This window comes from Tamandua tetradactyla, chromosome 8 (assembly GCF_023851605.1).
Source record: "Tamandua tetradactyla isolate mTamTet1 chromosome 8, mTamTet1.pri, whole genome shotgun sequence".
Classification (NCBI taxonomy): Eukaryota; Metazoa; Chordata; class Mammalia; order Pilosa; family Myrmecophagidae; genus Tamandua; species Tamandua tetradactyla.
Genome location: NC_135334.1, coordinates 6,953,329 through 6,971,711, shown reverse-complemented (window position 1 = coordinate 6,971,711; position 18,383 = coordinate 6,953,329). Strand labels below are relative to the sequence as shown.

General features: G+C 38.9%; 1 protein-coding gene across 1 annotated transcript in view; it reads left to right on the top strand.

Annotated features, from left to right (window-relative positions):
• LOC143643975 (pre-mRNA-processing factor 40 homolog A-like) overlaps positions 1 to 18,169 on the top strand; it is a 51,284-nt gene extending 33,115 nt beyond the window's left edge. Inside the window, 3 exon segments of the mRNA XM_077112354.1 lie at positions 15,793 to 16,339; positions 16,342 to 16,407; positions 16,410 to 18,169. Of these exon segments, the coding sequence (XP_076968469.1) occupies positions 15,793 to 16,339; positions 16,342 to 16,407; positions 16,410 to 17,791 (1,995 nt within the window). The 3' untranslated portion in view covers positions 17,792 to 18,169.
• Positions 18,170 to 18,383: the final 214 nt, after the last annotated feature.

Here is an 18,383-nt window from a genome sequence, read left to right as displayed (position 1 = left end):
GGTATATACCAAGTAGTGCTATTGCTGGGTCATAGGGCAACTCCGTATTTAGTTTCCTAAGGAACCACCAAACAGTCTTCCATAGTGGCTGTACCATTATACATTCCCACCAGCAGTGCATCAATGTCCCAGTTTCTCCACATCCTCTCCAACATTTATAGCTTCCTGTTTGTTTAATAGCAGCCATTCTTATAGGTGTGAGGTGGTATCTCATTGTAGTCTTGATCTGCATTTCCCTTAAACCCAATGAAAATGAGCATCTCTTCATGTGCTTTTGAGCCATCTGTATTTGCTCTTCAGAAAAATGCCTATTTAAATATTTAGCCCATTTTATAATTGGGTTGTTTGTTCTTTTGTTGTTGAGTTGCATGATTTCTTTATATATATACAGGAAATCAAACCTTTTTCCAATTATGTGATTTCCAAATATTTTCCCCCATTGAGTTGGCTGCCTCTTCACCTTTTTTGACAGTCTTTTAAGGTACAGAAGCATTTGATTTTGAGGAATACCCATTTATCTATTTTTTGTTTTGTTGCTTGTGCTTTGGGTGTAAAGTTTGGGAAGCTACCTCCTATTACTAGGCCTCGAAGATGTCTCCCTACATTTTCTTGTAGAAGCTTTATGATGCTAGTTCTTATATTTAGGTGTTTGATCCACTTTGAGTTAATTTTTGTGTAGGGTGTAAGATAGGGGTCCTCTTTCATTCTCTTGGCTATTGATATCCAGTTCTTCAATTCCCAATTATTGAAGAATATTTTGTCACTGTTCAGAGGATTTGGGAGACTTGTAAAAAAATCAGCTGACCATAGATTTGGTGGTCTATTTCTGCACTCTTTATTCAATTCCATTGGTCAATGCCTCTCTCTTTGTGCCAGTACCATGCTGTTTTGACCACTGTGGCTTTATAATAACTTTTAAAGTCAGGGAGTATTAATCCTACCACTTCGTTCTTCTTTTTAAGGATGCTTTTAGCTATTCATGCTCTCTTTTCCTTCCAGATGAATTTGGTAGTTAGCTTTTTCAAATCTTCAAAGTAGGTTGTTGGAGTTTTGATTGGTACTGTGTTGAATTTGTAGATCAATTTGGATAGAATTGACATCTTAACTATATTTAGCCATCCTATCCATGAGCAGGGAATGTCTTTCCACCTATTTATATCTCCTTTGATTTCTTTTAGCAATGTTATGTAGTTTTCTGTGTACAAGTCCTTTACACCCCTAATTAAGTTCATTCCTAAGTATTTAATTCTTTTAGCTGCTATTTTGAATGGAATTTTTTCCTTAACTGACTCCTCAGTTAGGTCATTGCTTGTGTATAGAAATGTTACTGATCTTTGCACATTAATTTTATATCCTGCCACCTGGCTGAATTTCTTTATTAGCTCAAGTAACTTTGCTGTAGATTTTTCAGCAGCTTTCAAGTATAGTATCATGTGATCTGCAAATAAAGTTTTACTTTTTCCTTTACAATTTAGATGCCTTTATTTATTTCTGCTTTAATCTTTGTTAATTCTCTTCTTCTATTTGCTTTGGGGCTAGTTTTCTATTCTTTCTATAGCAAACACCAAGTGTTCTATTAGGTCCTTGATTTTTGCTCTTTCTTATTTTTTAATACAGGTGTTTAGGACAATAATTTTCCCTCTCAGCATAGCCTTTGTTGCATCCCATAAGTTCTGATAAGCTGTATTCTCATTTTCCTTCATCTCCAGAGAGCTAGTGATTTCTCTATCAATTTCTTCTTTGCTCCACTAGTTGTTTAAGAGTGTGTTATTTAATCTCCATATATTTGTGAATGCTCTCATTCTTTGGTGGTTATTGAGATACAGCTTCATCCCATTGTGATCAGAGAAAGTGCTTTGGATAATTTCAATGTTTTTAAATTTATAAAGACCGGTTTTGTGCCCCAGCATATGATCTATCCTGGAGAATGTTTCATGAGCACTAGAGAAGAATTTATATGCTTGTGCTTTGGGGTGCAATGACCTATATATGTCTGTTAGTTCTAATTCATTTATCAAGTTATTTAACTTCTCTCTTTCCTTGTTGATAATATGTCTGGTTGTTCTGTCTATGGTGGAGAGTGGTGTCTTGAAGTCTCCTACTATTATTTTTGAAACATTTATTGCTGCCTTCATTTTTGCCAATGTCTGTCTCATGTACTTCGGAGTTTCTTGATTGGGAGCATAAACATTTATGATTTCTATATCTTCTTGGTGAATTGACCTTTTAATTAGTATATAGTGGCCTTCTTTGTCTCTTATGATGTCTTTACATTTAGAGTCCATTTTGTCTGATACTAGTATAACTACTTCTGCTTTCTTTTGGTTACAACTTGCGTGGAAAACCTTTTTCCATCCTTTCACTTTCAATCCAGTTGTATCCTTGAATTTAAGATGAGTCTCTTGTAAGCAGCATATAGCTGGATTAAGTTTCTTAATCCATTCTGCAATCTGTATCTTTTAATTGGTAAATTTAGTCTGTTAACATTCAAATTTATTACTGAAAGGGTGTTTTTTGATTCCACCATCTTATCTTTTAAATTTTATTTGTCAGATCTATAAATTCTTTTCCCACCTTCTTTTTGTGTTCTTTAAATTATGCTTAGTGGTACTCTTCAATTCTGTACCCTCCTCCAGACCTCTTACTCCTGTCTTTCTTTTTCAGCCGCCAGAACTCCTTTTAGTATTTCTTGTAGGGCCAGTCTCCTGTTGACAAAATCTTTCAGGACTTCTTTGTCTGTGAAAACTTTAATCTCTCCCTCAAATTTGAAGGATAATTTGGCTGGGTACAGAATTTTTTGCTGGAAGTCTTTCTCTTTCAGGATCTTGAATATATCTTCTTGCCTCCAGGGTGCTAGTTGAGTAGTCTGAACTCAGTTGTATTTGATTTCCATTGTATGTAGTAGATTGTTTTTCTCTTGCCACTTTCAGGATTTTCTGCTTCTCTTCAACATTTGAAAGGCTGATTAGTATGTGCCTTGGGGAAGACCTATTTGGCTTTATTCTGTTTGGAGTTCATTGGGTTTCTTTGACCTTTATGAGGTTTGGAACATTTTCCCCCATTATGTCCTCAACTCCTCTTCCTAGCCCTCCTCTCCTCTCTTCTCCTTCTGTGACACCAATTATTCTTACACTTGCGTGCTTTGTTTTGCCTATCATTTCCCTGAGTTCCTATTCAATTTTTTTTCCATTCTTTTTTAAACATTTGCTGTGTTAAGTCTTTGAAGTCAATTATCCTGTCCTCTATGTCACTTATTCTTTCTTATGTCTCTTCAAATCTGGTGTTGTGTGCCTCTAGTATGTTTTTTACTTGGTCAACAGAGTCTGCATTTCAGGACTTATCTGGCCCAGGGACCCATCTGGAGGTTGTAGGTTTGGAGAGTTACCTTAGTGCAAGGAACCTCTTCCTACCCCTTTTGTCTTCTCTTCTTCTGGGTCATCGATGATTCTTATATTTGTGCACTTTGTTTTGTCCAACATTTCCCTGAGATCCAATTCAAAATTTTCCACCTTTTTTGTCATTTGTTCTTTTGAGTGTTCAAAATCACTGTCCTATCCTCTTTCTTCTACTTCTTCAAATCTGCTGCTATGTGTCTCTAGTATATTTTTTATTTGTTCTACAGCATCTTAAAGCTCTGTGATATCTACTATTTTTCTATTTAGTCTTTCAAATTCTTCTTTATGCTCTTCTAGTGTCTTCTTGATCTCCCTCATGTCAGTAGCCATCCCACTGATGTTGCTAAGGAGAGTTATATGAACATGTTTGATTTGTTCCAAAATCTGTTTCTCTTCTAGTGTTTTAATTTGGTCATTAGACTGGGCTCTATCTATCTGCATCTTCATATGGTCAGTGACCTTCTGTTGTCTTCATAGCATGTAAATATCTTGAAAGGGTTACTTTGGAAGTTGATTTCCTTCAGTAGAGTAAAGCTTTGTATTTGCGTGATGGGTGTGGAGTAGGAAACGAAGCTTGGGAAAGGGCAAGTGACACAACAGCATAGTGACAGGTTGCGGTGCGGGTATATGCCCGGGTCAGGTAGCTACACTGGTGTCAGTGAGTGTGGGGCTCAGGTCACCACGTTGTGGAGGTGCACTGTGGGGGCTGTGAGGGTGATGTGCAGCTCAGGCAGGCCTTAGAGCACAGGAGCAGGGTGCGACATGGGGGACACAGAGGTACGACATGGCAGGAGGCAGATGTGGGAACTGTGCTGATGTACTGTGCTGATGTACTGCGGCTGGTACATGGGCAGGATGCACGTGGGCACATGGAGCGTGTGGGTCGTGGGTGTCATGGAGTGAGGTACGGGGCATAGAGGTCGGGTCACAGGGACACAGGGCACAGTTGTGTGCTTACTCATGGAGGTGTCCAGGGGGTGCTGGATGCAGATGCGTGAGTGTGTAGGGGTGGGACACAGGTTGCAGAGGTTTTATGGAACATGTGGGGTGGGTGATGTTGGGTAAGTGGGACCCTGGCTTAGGTGCAGGGGGTTTCAGGGGTGCACATATGTGCAGGGCTTGTGCTATGTGGCACAGATGCTCATGAGAGCACCTGTCAGGTGTTGGAGAAGGGCACTTGTGCCAGGTGGTAAGGCATGTGTGTAGGGAGCTGAGGTGCAGGGATCAAGAGGCCTCAGATATGTGGGTGCCCAGCAGGGAAGATGTGGCTGTGCGTGGGTCTGGGGTGGGGTGGGGCCCTGGTGTGTGCGTGCTCAGAGCTCAGAAGCAGTGGGGCGGGATTGCGCCATTGTGGGCTGTGGCGGTGCAGGTCAGCCCTTGCCCAGAGCTGAGGGGGTGTGGCATGAGTGGGCACTGTGTACATGCCCAGGTCTAGGGGTCCTGGATGCTGATATGCATGTGCACAGAGTTCAGGGGTGGATCAGGGCGGGGTTGTGTGACTGTATGGGCTGGGTGTGGCTGTGGCTGTGGTGTGAATGTAAACCCCTGCACCTGGGATACACAAGGGACCACCTGCAGGAGGCAGGGAGTGGGAGGTGGGGGTTGAGGGGCTGGACGAAGGTGCAAGTGAGTCTCAGGAGGGGCAGGGTGAGACTGTGTGCTTGAGCAGAAGAGGTGGGGTCGGGCTGGGACCGGTTTGTGGGGCAGGGTTACACTGGGAGGGGGCCTGGGTAGGGGTGTTTGGAGCATAGTGAGGGGTTCAGGTGTGGGGGGAGTCATGAGTCGCAGGGTAGGGGCAGTGCACGTGAGTATAGTACATTCAAGGAACAAGCTTGGCTTACTTCCTAGCCCCAGTCTCCCTGTCCCTGCACTCTTTGGGGCTCCGGGCCTCCATGTGGAAAAGATGTGTAAGGCTGTTTGCACCAGCTGTATGGTTTCTGATTCTCTACATCTGAATTCTTCTGCTTTTTCAACCAGGGCCTCTCTATGTGTTGTAAAGGATGTTCCCAGGTCACTTACACCCTGGAATCACTACCTTGGTCATTTTTCTGTCCCTTCTCTAGCTGTTCCTTGGAGCAGGGGTGGACTTGAGCTATCCTATCCTGCCACCTTCCCAAAACTCTCTGATTTTTTTTTCAGCTTTATCAAAATTGTTTCATACTCTAAACAGTCTCCCAGGACTTGCCTTATAATTCAATATAATCTCTAGGAATTAAGCACTATTTTGCATGCTGTGTGTGTATGATATTATCTTTTTTTCTTTATTGGAAAAGTTTTGGGTTTATAGAGCAATCATGCATAAAATACAAGATTGCCATATACCACCCCACCACCAACGCCTTGCATTGGTATAGATCATTTGCTACAATTGAAGTTAGCATATTTTTATAATTGTACTATTGATTAACGTCCATGGTTTAATTTAAGGTTCACTGATTGTGGAATGTAGTATCCTGGATTTTAAAAAAATATTTATTCTGTTACCACATATACAATCTAACATTTCCCCTTTTAATCAGATTCAGATAAATATTTCAGTGTTGTTAATTGCATTCATAATGCTATTTTAGTAACACCACTATCCATTACCAAAAGAATTCCGTTATTCCAAATAAGAACCCTACACATTTTCAGCCTTAACTACATTTTTCCTCTCCTTACCCCATCAATAACCCATATTCTAGATTCTGCCATGAACGTGGTGGACGGGCATCAGTAGTTACTGTGTGAAGAGTGTAAGTTACAACTATTACCATAACCTACCAGCCTCTTTCTCCCGTTCTTCCCTGGATGCTGTCCACTGTCCTTGTGGTCTTTGGAGTTTCAAAGTAGTTTTCTCAGCTAACTCCTGCCTGTTTAAAAGTTGTTTAGGTGGAAAGATTGTGTCCTGGAGCTTCCTACTCCACCATCTTCCCTGGAACTCTCTCCTATTATCTTTTTATCCATTCTTTTATTAGTGGATGTTTGGGTTGATTTCAGTCTTGTCAATTCTGCCTTTCATTCCCAGGGCCTCTACTCTGGCTAGAAACTCGTTAGCTCTAATTTCAGTATCTTCCTAGATTTTGTCCTGTTTCCAATATCTCTCTTTTCCAGCCTCTGCTCTGGAACCAAAAATTTTTTTGTTGCTTAATTAAAAGAATATAAGTAAACAGTTCTCTCACGCAGTAGTCCAGAGGGTAGTAAATAAATAAGCGAAATGGGGCATTTCAGATTGATAAAGTCTTTAAAGGCACTAGGCTTTTTCCATTTTGATGCTCTGTTATCCCCTAGGGGATGACAGAAAGGTGGAACAGGGCTACCACGATGCACGAATACCGTGTTCAAATTTTATGTGGCCCTGGTGGAGTGGGGTGGTGGGAAGGAAGTTAAATAGAGGACAATTACTTTTATGCAAGTGGCAAAGAAGTTGTTCACATCACTTCCACTTACATTTGATTGGTATGAACTTGGTGATATGGCCATAGGTAGCTGCAAAGAAACCGGGGACCTGTGGTCACTATTTGTGATCCTGGGTATTCATCTAAAACTCTTACTCTGGAAGAAGTATAGGAGTGAGCTTGGGAGACAAATAATGTTCTGAGCTTTCTAACACCAAAGGCTCTACACTTCACCTTCATGTGCCAAAACTTCTTGATTACTAGAGCACCAAATCATCTAATATCTATGTGTATTTGTTGTTTAATGGATTGATGTAGTCATAAAAGTATCAACTCAAATGTCTGAAGATTAACATAATTCTACTTGTCCAAAACTTGTATGCTGTTTTGAATTGGCTAAACAATAAATTCATTTTTTTATGGTTTTCAAGAATTCTGGGAACAACCCCTGTTCTTTTTTCATTATTAGAGAAGTTGTAGGTTTATAGAACAGTCATACATAAAATACAAAATTTCCATATGTCATCCTATTATTTATACATTGCATTAACGTGGCACATTTGTTACAACTGATGAAAGCACATTTTTATAATTGTATTATTAACAATAGTCCATGGTTTAACTTAGGTTGCACTGTTTGCGTTGTGTAGTTCCATGGATTTTTTTAAGAAAATTGCTATTCTAGTAACATGTGCAATATAAAATATCCCCCTTTTAGCTACATTTAAATATATAATTCAGTGTTTGTTTCAATTAAGTTAAATCTGTGTTTGTTTCAATTTTGCTATGAGGGTGCCAGTCAATCCATAGGTCTTTTTCCAAATGGAAATGGAAGGAATAAATTCAGAAGGTGATCTTTCAAGAAGAGGTTGTCAACCAAAAGTTTTGTAGAGCTATGTTGAAACATTCTGCTCAGCCTCAAAAAAGCTGTTCTCCCCTATAAAGGGAAGGATAATTTAAAGCAAGAAGAATGAAAAAATAAAAAGCAATAAGAAATTTTGGATATTAGCTCAGGAAGAGGAAAAGCAGTGGGTGGGGGAACATGCAAGTTGTTTTCGATCGCCTGAAGAGCTGCCAAGCGGAAGAAGGTTTGGATGTGTTCTGTGTTGCTCTAGATGATAGAACTAGGCATGATGGGCAGAAGAAAATGGGGGTAGTCTAGCAGAAATGAAGTAGTTGGGATAAATCAATTGATTTTCAGTACTCAAACCCCTGACTTTCAGTAGTCTTACACAGTAAAAGTTTATTTCTTCTTAAAACAAACAGTTCGATGGGGATGTTTTTGGCTGGGCCACTACTGCAGCTCTTCTCTGGGTGGAGGCTCAGGAACTCAGGCTCATTTCTCCTAGTAGACATCTCTCATTTCCTAGGATTGTAAAGTCCTCACCTTCATTCTCTGTGTTTGGCAAGAGACCCAGGAACAGGGGCACCTGAGGAGGATCACACATTTAGTGGGCCAGGTTTGAAAGTGGTATGCATCAATTTTAACCATATTGTATTGACTAGAACTCATTGGAAAGGCCATGTCTGAGTGAAAAGAAGAATGATAAATGTGGCCTACCCATGCACAAGAGCAAATCTGTTCATTCAGTATCTAGCCAATCTCTGCTGTTTTTTTTTTTAAATTTTTAAAAAAATTTTTTAATTGTAAAATATAACATATATACAAAGCAAAGGAAAAAAAGCAATAATTGTTAAAGCACATTTCAATAAGTAGATACAGAACAGATCTCAGAGTTTGTCATGGGCTAAAATTCCACCATCTGATTTTTCCTTCTAGCTGTTCCTAAACACTGGAAGCGACAGGGAATATTAATATATTGATTCAACAGTCATACTTGTTTGCCAAACCCTATTCTCTCTGTTATATCTACTCCTTCTCCTTTGATCCTTCTCCCAACCTACAGGAATCTTTGGGTGATGCTCATTCTGACTTTCTCATTTTAAGAAGAGGTATTGGCACTAAAAGATAGGGGAATGAAATTAATGGGTAATCTTGGAGGGGCTTGTCCCTCTGGGTTTCAGGATTTATTTAACCTAGAAACCCTCTGGGATTAAATTTTGGGTCCAAGGATTGTTTTGATGTTTGAATAGTCAAAGACTTTTTAGTAGGGATTTGTGATTCCTTTGGTAATACAATAGCCTTAAAAATTTACTGAACTTCTGCTCAACTTGCTTCCAGTCAGTTCTATGTGCCAATATTTATGTCTAAATTTCTTTCTCAAGCATAAGTCTCACCAAGTTTATTTGTATCCTTGAAACTACCTGAGATAATTTCATTTTTCTTATATTTCCCAAATGCAGCCATTAGTTGCCAACCATTTCCCCCAGATCTATAGACCCAGTATTCATGCAGTCTGCCTTCCGAGTTATCACAGGCAATATTTTTATTAAATATTTTCCATTGCAGGGTGGTGTGATGGTGGCTCAGCAGCAGAATTCTCGCCCGCCATGCCAGAGACCCGGGTTTATTTCTTGGTGCCTTCCCATGTTAAAAAATAAATAAATAAAATAAATTATATATATATATATATATATAATATATAATAAATTATAATGTAATGGATAAATTATAATAATGGATATATATAAATAAACTATATTTATAATAAATTATATATATATAATATATATATATATCCATTGCAAGGTACTTTTCAATGTCAGTTTCCTTGTTGCACATCATCTCACTACTAAGACAAAACCACCTAGGATAGCTGTTTTTGAGATGGCAGCTCTCTATTTCAAGGTACTAATATATGTATAAGTCAAAGGAATGCTAAGTGCTCTAAGAAAGCTGGAATTCTGTCACATAACACAATGCAGTGGTCCAATGTGTGTGTTCCTAGTCAGGTAGTTTTCCTATGAAGGTTTCCTCCAAACCAAGACTCAAGGCCCTTCTTCTGGGGGCCCTCCTTATTCTTTATGACTCCCTGAATCCTGTCTATCCAGAGCAGATGAGGAATGGAGACTGCAGTGGAGGAAACACACTGGAGGTTTCTACCAGCCAACCTAGAGGTGGGATACATCACTTCTCTTTGAGTGGTTGGAACTTAGTCAAAGCTTACTTAATTGAAAGGAAGTGTGGTCCAGCTATGTTCCCAGAAGATGACGAAAAGGGTTTGTGAAGTCTCTAGCCAGTGCCTGCCAATTTAAGGATGTGGTTCATAACAATGACAGCTATCTGAAAGTGACAGAATGTTTTCTGAGGCCAAGTAACTGCTCATCTGAGATAAAGCAGAGGGAATTCTGTACTGGGTAGAAAGTTGTTTAGGACTAACTTGGAGGTCATTTCTAGATTTGGGATTCCATATTAAAGAAGACTAAAAATCAACTAATAACCACAGCAAGAAAGGATACTTAAAATGCTTATAAATCTTGGTCCAATTTGCCCTTCTAGCTTCAAGATCAATTTACTGTGATTTTAGAGGTGATAAATGTTTGTTGAGCCTGGCTAGATTTGTGAATTTCAAATATATTTGCAGAAATGTGAGTATACTTTCATTTATTACCAGGCACAATCAAGGCCAAACTACTTACTGAAGTGAATAACTGTGTCTGGGAATGAAAAAATAGACTAAAGCACAGAGAATACATTTGCAGATTGCCTGAATTTGTGGAACTCTTAGCTATGGTATCACCAATGCCCTGAAGTGTGAGACCTGCCCTAACAGCAGTCTTTCCATTACCTTAACCTGTAATTACAAACACATTAGGGGCTCTCACAAACAGAAGTCTCCCTGTCACCCACCCAGAGGTTCAAGGGGATCCTGTGCTTTAAGAGGTTTCATTGTTACAGTCCCCACCCTCCATTCTCTTCAGCAGACCTCGTTTGTCATGTGAAAAGTTGGTCAGTATACACTCAGCCAGCTATTGAGAGTTCTAGAAAATGCCACAAGAAGGGCAAGTTCATAGTAGGAATGTAAGAAGTTACTAGTATTTTCAATGATGTCTAGCACTAAATAATAATATATACTTTAAAGTACATTCCATTTTTCAGTTATTCAATAATATGTCTTGAGTTTCCAGTTAGTTATTTCATGTAGTGCTTTGGGCTCTGGGAATGTAACTTGAGTAAGACATTGCTCTTTTTCATGAGATGGATATAACATGTAAATAAAAATATGTTAGAAACCTCTACAAAGTAAACCAGAGCACAAAGGGAGACAATTATTTCCAACAAGGGGATTGGGAGGTTGGGATCGGAAGAGTTTCCATAGAAAGGGTTATGGGTGAGCTGAGTCACTCACCTCAGCTGATTCTGATAACATCCTTGCAAGGCAGATACTATTCCCATCATGCAGATGGAGAAACTGAGGCTCAGTGAAGTCACATGACTTGTCCTAGTAAAGTTGGGTGTTGAATCCAGAGGCCTGCTCTTCCAGATCTACCACAGTCATACATATTACAGACAGTTTGCTAGACAGTGGACACATAGCAGAGTTACAGAGTACAATCCCAGACCTTCATTGACAATGCTGATCTCCTCCTCTTTTGGGTGATTTAAGTTCTGTCTTAACTAGGCTAGTTGAGCTCTCTCTTGAAAGAGGCAAGGTTCTATTTCTAGGCCACCCCTCACCCATCACCTGACTCCCTCTCCTTCCCAACCTGGGCACTCAATCTCAGGATTCATCTGGGTTCCACCTTCTTGATGATGTCCCCCATCTCCTGCACCCACCTTCTCTGGCACTAACAGAAATTGAGGTTGTCTAAATAATAGAAACTATGGTTATTCAGTTGAGGATTCTGGCCCTGTGGTCCCCAGCCCTCTTGGACTGTGAGCCCTTCGTCAGGGACAGTCTTATAGGGCTAACAATTCCTTAGAACTGGGTCAGGGCAGAGCCCAGGCACAATGCTTCACAAAGCAGGCTTATAGGATGACCTGGTTTTATCCGTGAAAGATAAAGAGCAATGTGCTCTTCTTCTGATGTTTTATCATATCCTTATTGAGGAAAATATATAATTGGCAGCCTACACTGAGCCCCTCAGTTGTACGTGTGTACATGTGGGTGCATGAGCGTGAGTGTGAGCATGTGCACACATGAACATATGTAAACCCTTCTTGCTCCTGAAACCCACAAGTCTAGGAGCCATAGCTTTAGAGGAGTGGTTTCTAAATTTACCAGACATAAGAATTAGTTGGGGAGTAGTGTCATCAATATAGTGACACAAAACATCATATGGAAAAGTCTCCCCTCAGAATCATCTGAAAGGACAAATCAGTAAATAAAATAAATCAGTAAAAGGACAACTCAATTGCTTGGGAACTCTAGAGGATGATAGAGAGTGAAGAAGGGCTCCACAAATGCCGAATTGAAGAAAAAGGAACAGAACCTCCAAGATTAGGTAGGAGATAGTCTTTCTGGATGTGCCAGCCTGGACTGCTTCCTCTCACTCAGTACCATGCAGCTTGGGAGTCCACAAACAGCATGGACTATGTCCCTTCTGAAGCAGATGCAAACTGACAACCACTCACAGAAGTGAGTTAGGTCCCTGCATATATCCAGGCACAGGGATCCACGTCTGCAGAGATCCAGGGCACAACATAAGTGGCTGAAGAGGGTAACATTCAAAGGGTCCCTGGGGCAAGAGGTGCACACGCTTGATCCAGTCTCTGTTTGCTAGACCACCTAAACACAAAATGGACCTTTCTGGACTGACCCACTGTTTTAGTTTGTAAGCTGGTGGAATTGCAATAAACCAGAATTAGAACAGCTTTTTAAAAGGGAGAATTTAATAAGTTACAAGTTTATAGTTCCAAGACTATAAAAATGTCCAAACTAAAGCATCCAGGGAAAGCTACCTTAATTCAAGGAATGTCAATGGGTAGGAACACCTCTGTCAGCTGGGTAGTCCCATGATTCACATCTGCTAGTCTTTTGCTCCTGGCCTCTATTGCTTTCAGCTTCTGTTCTTGTGAGGGCCCCTCACTTTGCCCCAGGGCTGGCTTTCAGCACTTGGCTTCCTTTGGCTGTCTCCAGGTTCTGGCTTGCTTTACATCTCATGGCAACAATGGCTGGTATCCTAGGATGTCCAAACAGTGTTGTCTCTGTTCTCCAAGTGTCAGAATCTGTGTCAGCTCTTCTCTGAAGTTTCGTGTTGGCTCTGCCATTTCTGAGGTTTCTCCAAAATGTTTTCCCCTTCTAAAGACTCTAGGATGCTAATCAAGACCCAATCTGAATGGGTGGAGTCATGTCTCTATCTAATCAAAATATCACACCCACAATTGGGCATGTCACATCTCTGCGGAGATAATCTAATAAAAAGTTTCTACCTACAATATGAATCAGGATTAAAAGAAAAGGTTGCCCCCACAAGATTGGATCAGGATTAAAACATGGCTTTTCTTGGGTACATAATAATTTCAAAATGGCATACTCACCTTTCTGGACTTACCCCACCTGGGTCGCTGGGGAGGATACTCTAATGTGGAAGACACCAGAGTTGAAAATCCTCACAGAAAAAAGTGGGGAGGGGGGACTGAACTGCTGTCAGACAGGATGGGTCCCAGAACTGAAAAATGTAAGGAAAAGGGAGCATGAGTGAGGGAGAGATTTTAAACAAACCATAGAGGTTGGGCAGAAAATTCCGCACAAATACAAAAAACAGATAAAAATCCCTAGGGAAGGAACAGAGGAAAGGAAGCTTTCTCCTGGAGAAGACACAATCACATAATAAGTGCAATCTTAAAAGTTGTACCGCATATCTATGGCAAGATAAAGATGAAGAGGAGCTGAAAAAATTTGAACAGTTAAGCATGGCTACACTAAAGGAATGAGTAGGATCAAGTATCAAAGATGATCCTTAACAAATGACAATGAACAATAAAACCCTAAGCAAGAGGGATAGGAAGAAACTGATCTTTAGAGTTAACACATCAAAATAATCAGATGCCAGGCACCAGCAAAAAATTATAAATCATAATAAGAAATAGGAAGATATGGCTTAGTAGAAAGAACAAATTAAAACTTCAGAGGAGACACATAATTTGTAACAACTAATCAAACAAAATTTCCTAAATCAATTCAAGGCGATGAAGGAAAATACGGATCTAGAGTTAAAGGATATTAAGAAGAAAATGCTTCTTTGTGTGAGCATAAAGAAGAATTTGAAAGTCTGAAAAGAAGCATAGCAGATCACCTTTATATCTTTACTGTTTTCTTATGTATTTGTTCTATCAGTTATTGAGAGACTGGTGTCATGATATCCAAATCTCATTGTGAGTTTGACTATCATCAATCCTTTACATTTGCTATTGTTTGAAGCCCTGATATTAGATAAATACAGATATATGGCTGTAAAAATAAAAAGAAACAACAGAAATTATAGAGATGAAAGACACAATAATGGAAGTTAAAAACACAACAGAAGCATACAACAGCATATTTGAACAGGCAGAAGAAAAATCAGTGTCCTAGAAGACAGGACAATTGAAATCATACAGTCAGAAGAAAAGATAGAGAAAAAAATAGAAAAAGTTGAGCAGTTATTCAAGGATTTGAGTGACAGCAAAAAGCACACAAGCATATGCATCATGGGTGCCCCAGAAAGAGAAAGGAAAAGGGGCAAAAAGAATATTTGAAGAAATAATGATAAAAAAATATCTCAACTCCTATGAAAGATATAAATATATATGTCCAAGCAGTGCCACATTATCCTAAGAGACTTACACTGAGACACATTCTAATCAGAATATCAAATGCCAAAGATAAACAGAGAATTCTGAAAGCACCAACAGAGAAGTGATTCATGACATACAAACATCCTCAATAAAACTAAGGGCTGATTTCTCATCAGAAACTGTGGAGGTAAGAAGACAGTGGTTTGAAACATTTAAGGTACTAAAAAAGAAAAGCTGACAGCCCCAAATTCTTTATCTGGCAAAACTGTCCTTCAAAAATAAGGGAAAGTTTAAAATATTCACAGATAAAACTGAGAGAGTTTATCAACAAAAGACCAGCTTGACAAGAATTATTAAAGGGAATTCTGTAGATTGAAAGGAAAAGATAGGAGAGAGTGGCTTGGAATTGTGTGATGAAATGAAGATCTTCATTCAGTGAAGGTACGTAAAAGGGTAAATGCAAAACCAATAGCACTGTATCCTCAATATATACCTCTACTCTTTAATTCTTATAAGAGTCAAAATACAATTGAACAAGAAAAAGCCATATTCCCTGATAACTGACATGCGAAATATAGAGGTAATGTGGGATAAAACAACATAAAGAGGGGAAGCTGAGGGATAAGGAAGCAGAGAACATGTGTGCTATTGAAGCTAAGTTGGTATACTATCATATTTGTAGTTCAAAGATGTAGGTTGTGTATTATAAATTCCAGAATAACCACAACTATTTTGAGAATACAAACAAACAGAAATGAGAGAGGGATTGGTCAGATATACCACAAAAGATCAACTATTGTAGAAAAAGAGGTTGCAATAAAGGAAAAGAGAGACAAAAAATATGACAAAAACAAAAGGACAAAATGGCTTAAGTAAATACTGCCTTTACAGTAATTATACTGAATGTTAACTGATGAAACTCCTCAAACAAAAGATGCAGATTGGCAGAATCAATAAAAACCATGATTCAACTATATGTTGTTTTTAAGAAACTCAACTTAGATCCAAAGACACAAATAGGTTGAATGTGAAAGAATGGAGAAAGATATTCCATACAAACTGTAACAAAAAAAGAGCTGGAGTAGCTATAGTAATATCAGACAAAATAGATTTTAAGTCAAAAGTTTTTTAAAAGAGACAAAGAAGGAGAGTATATATTAATAAAGGGGGCTATCCACCAAGAAGAAATAATCATTAATAATTACGCACCTAACCACAGTTCCCTCAAATATGAGGCAAACTGTAGCAAAACTAAAGGGAGAAATAGACATCTTTGTAATAATAGTTGGAGATTCCAATACAGCACTCTTATCTATACTTAGACTATCTAGACAGAAGATCAATAAGAAAACAGAGAACTTGAATAATATGATAAATATGATGAATAAAATAGCGTTAGCAAGCCAGTGCCAATGCTTCCACCTCTACCTCTAATACTATCAGTGGCACTGTTCCAGTTGTTCCTGAGCCTGACGTTACTTCCATTGTTGCTACTGTTGTAGATAATGAAAATACAGTAACCATTTCAACTGAGGATCAAGCACAACTTACTAATACTCCTACTGTTCAGGAGCAAAGTGTGGAAGTACCCAGTAGTAATACAGGGGAGGATACATCTAAGCAAGAAACTGCAACTGATTTTACTCCCAAGAAAGAAGAGGAGGAAAGTCAACCAGCAAAAAAAACATACACTTGGAATACAAAAGAAGAGGCAAAGCAGGCATTTACAGAATTATTGAAAGAGAAGCGGGTACCATCCAATGCTTCATGGGAGCAAGCTATGAAAATGATCATTAATGATCCACGATACAGTGCTTTAGCAAAGTTGAGTGAAAAAAAGCAGGCCTTTAATGCTTATAAGGTCCAGACAGAGAAAGAAGAAAAAGAAGAAGCAAGATCGAAATACAAAGAAGCTAAGGAGTCCTTTCAGCGTTTCCTTGAAAACCATGAAAAATGACTTCCACAACCAGATATAAGAAAGCAGAGCAGATGTTTGGAGAAATGGAAGCGTGGAATCCATATCAGAACATGATCGTCTTGAAATCTATGAGGATGTTCTGTTCTTTCTTTCAAAAAAGGAGAAGGAACAAGCGAAACAGTTGCGAAAAAGAAATTGGGAAGCCTTAAAAAACATACTTGACATCATGGCTAACGTAACATACTCTACTACTTGGTCTGAAGCCCAGCAGTATCTGATGGATACTCCAACATTTGCAGAAGATGAGGAGTTACAGAATATGGACAAAGAAGATGCATTAATTGGCTTTGAAGAACATATTCGGGCTTTGGAAAAGGAAGAAGAAGAAGAAAAACAGAAAAGTTTGCTGAGAGAAAGGAGACGGCAGTGTAAAAATAGGGAATCTTTTCAGATATTTTTAGATGAATTGCATGAACATGGACAACTGCATTCTGTGTCATCTTGGATGGAATTGTATCCTACAATTAGTTCTGACATTAGATTCACTAACATGCTTGGTCAGCCTGGATCAACTGCACTTGACCTTTTCAAGTTTTATGTTGAGGATCTTAAAGCACGTTACCATGATGAGAAGAAGATAATAAAAGACATTCTAAAGGATAAAGGATTTGTAGTTGAAGTAAATACTACTTTTGAAGACTTTGTGGCAATAATCAGTTCAACCAAAAGATCAACAACATTAGATGCTGGAAATATTAAATTGGCTTTCAATAATTTACTAGAAAAGGCAGAAGCCCGAGAACGTGAAAGAGAAAAAGAGGAGGCTCGGAAGATGAAACGAAAGGAATCTGCGTTTAAGAGCATGTTAAAGCAAGCTGCTCCTCCAATAGAATTGGATGCTGTCTGGGAAGATATCCGGGAGAGATTTGTAAAAGAGCCAGCATTTGAGGATATAACTCTGGAGTCAGAAAGAAAACGAATATTTAAAGATTTTATGCATGTGCTTGAGCATGAATGTCAGCATCATCATTCAAAGAACAAGAAACATTCTAAGAAATCTAAGAAGCATCATAGGAAACGTTCCTGCTCTCGATCAGGGTCAGATTCAGATGATGACGATAGCCATTCAAAGAAAAAGAGGCAGCGATCAGAATCCCGTTCTGCCTCAGAACATTCTTCTAGTGCTGAGTCTGAAAGAAGTTATAAGAAGTCAAAAAAGCATAAGAAGAAAAGCAAGAAGAGGAGACATAAATCTGATTCTCCAGAGTCGGATGCTGAGCGAGAGAAGGATAAGAAAGAAAAAGACCGTGAAAATGAAAAAGAAAGAACTAGGCAAAGATCAGAATCAAAACACAAATCACCTAAGAAAAAGACTGGAAAGGATTCTGGTAATTGGGATACTTCTGGCAGTGAACTGAGTGAAGGAGCATTAGAGAAGCGCAGAAGGACCCTTTTGGAGCAACTGGATGACGATCAATAAATTATACCAAATATATGTTTACAGTATGATTTAAAGTCTAATTCAGACCAGGGACTCTTATTGACTGAAGTTCAATTGAAATAACACTGGGTTTTAATTATATCACAGAAAAAAAAAGTGCATTTAAGTATTGTTATTGTGGACTTTATAAAAGCAAAGGAAATTGAAAATAACTTTGGATTCTATATCAAGAATCATATTTTCATACGGTCATAATTGTCTTTCTGTGACCCTTTCAGAGGGCACTGCAGGATGGATTAAAGGTGGCAATTTACTGATAACTGCAGATGTCTCTACTTTGTTCTAAAGTCTAAGTTATGAGATGATTTGATTTACTTTATAGAAGTTGGCTTTTGGAGATATGATGAAAAAAATTTTGATATATAGTAGTACAAAAAAAGCACCAGCAACTGATGAACTGCTTTTTTGTGCACTACCCACTGGATAAAGCTGACCTGATCTTTTATGGTGAGCTTCTAAGAAATGGGTGTTTTCTGATGAAAACCTGGTAGACCCTTAACTATAGTGGTGCTAATGAGCACTACTGTGATAAAGCCACCATTGTTATTTTTTACAAAACACCTGAATACAT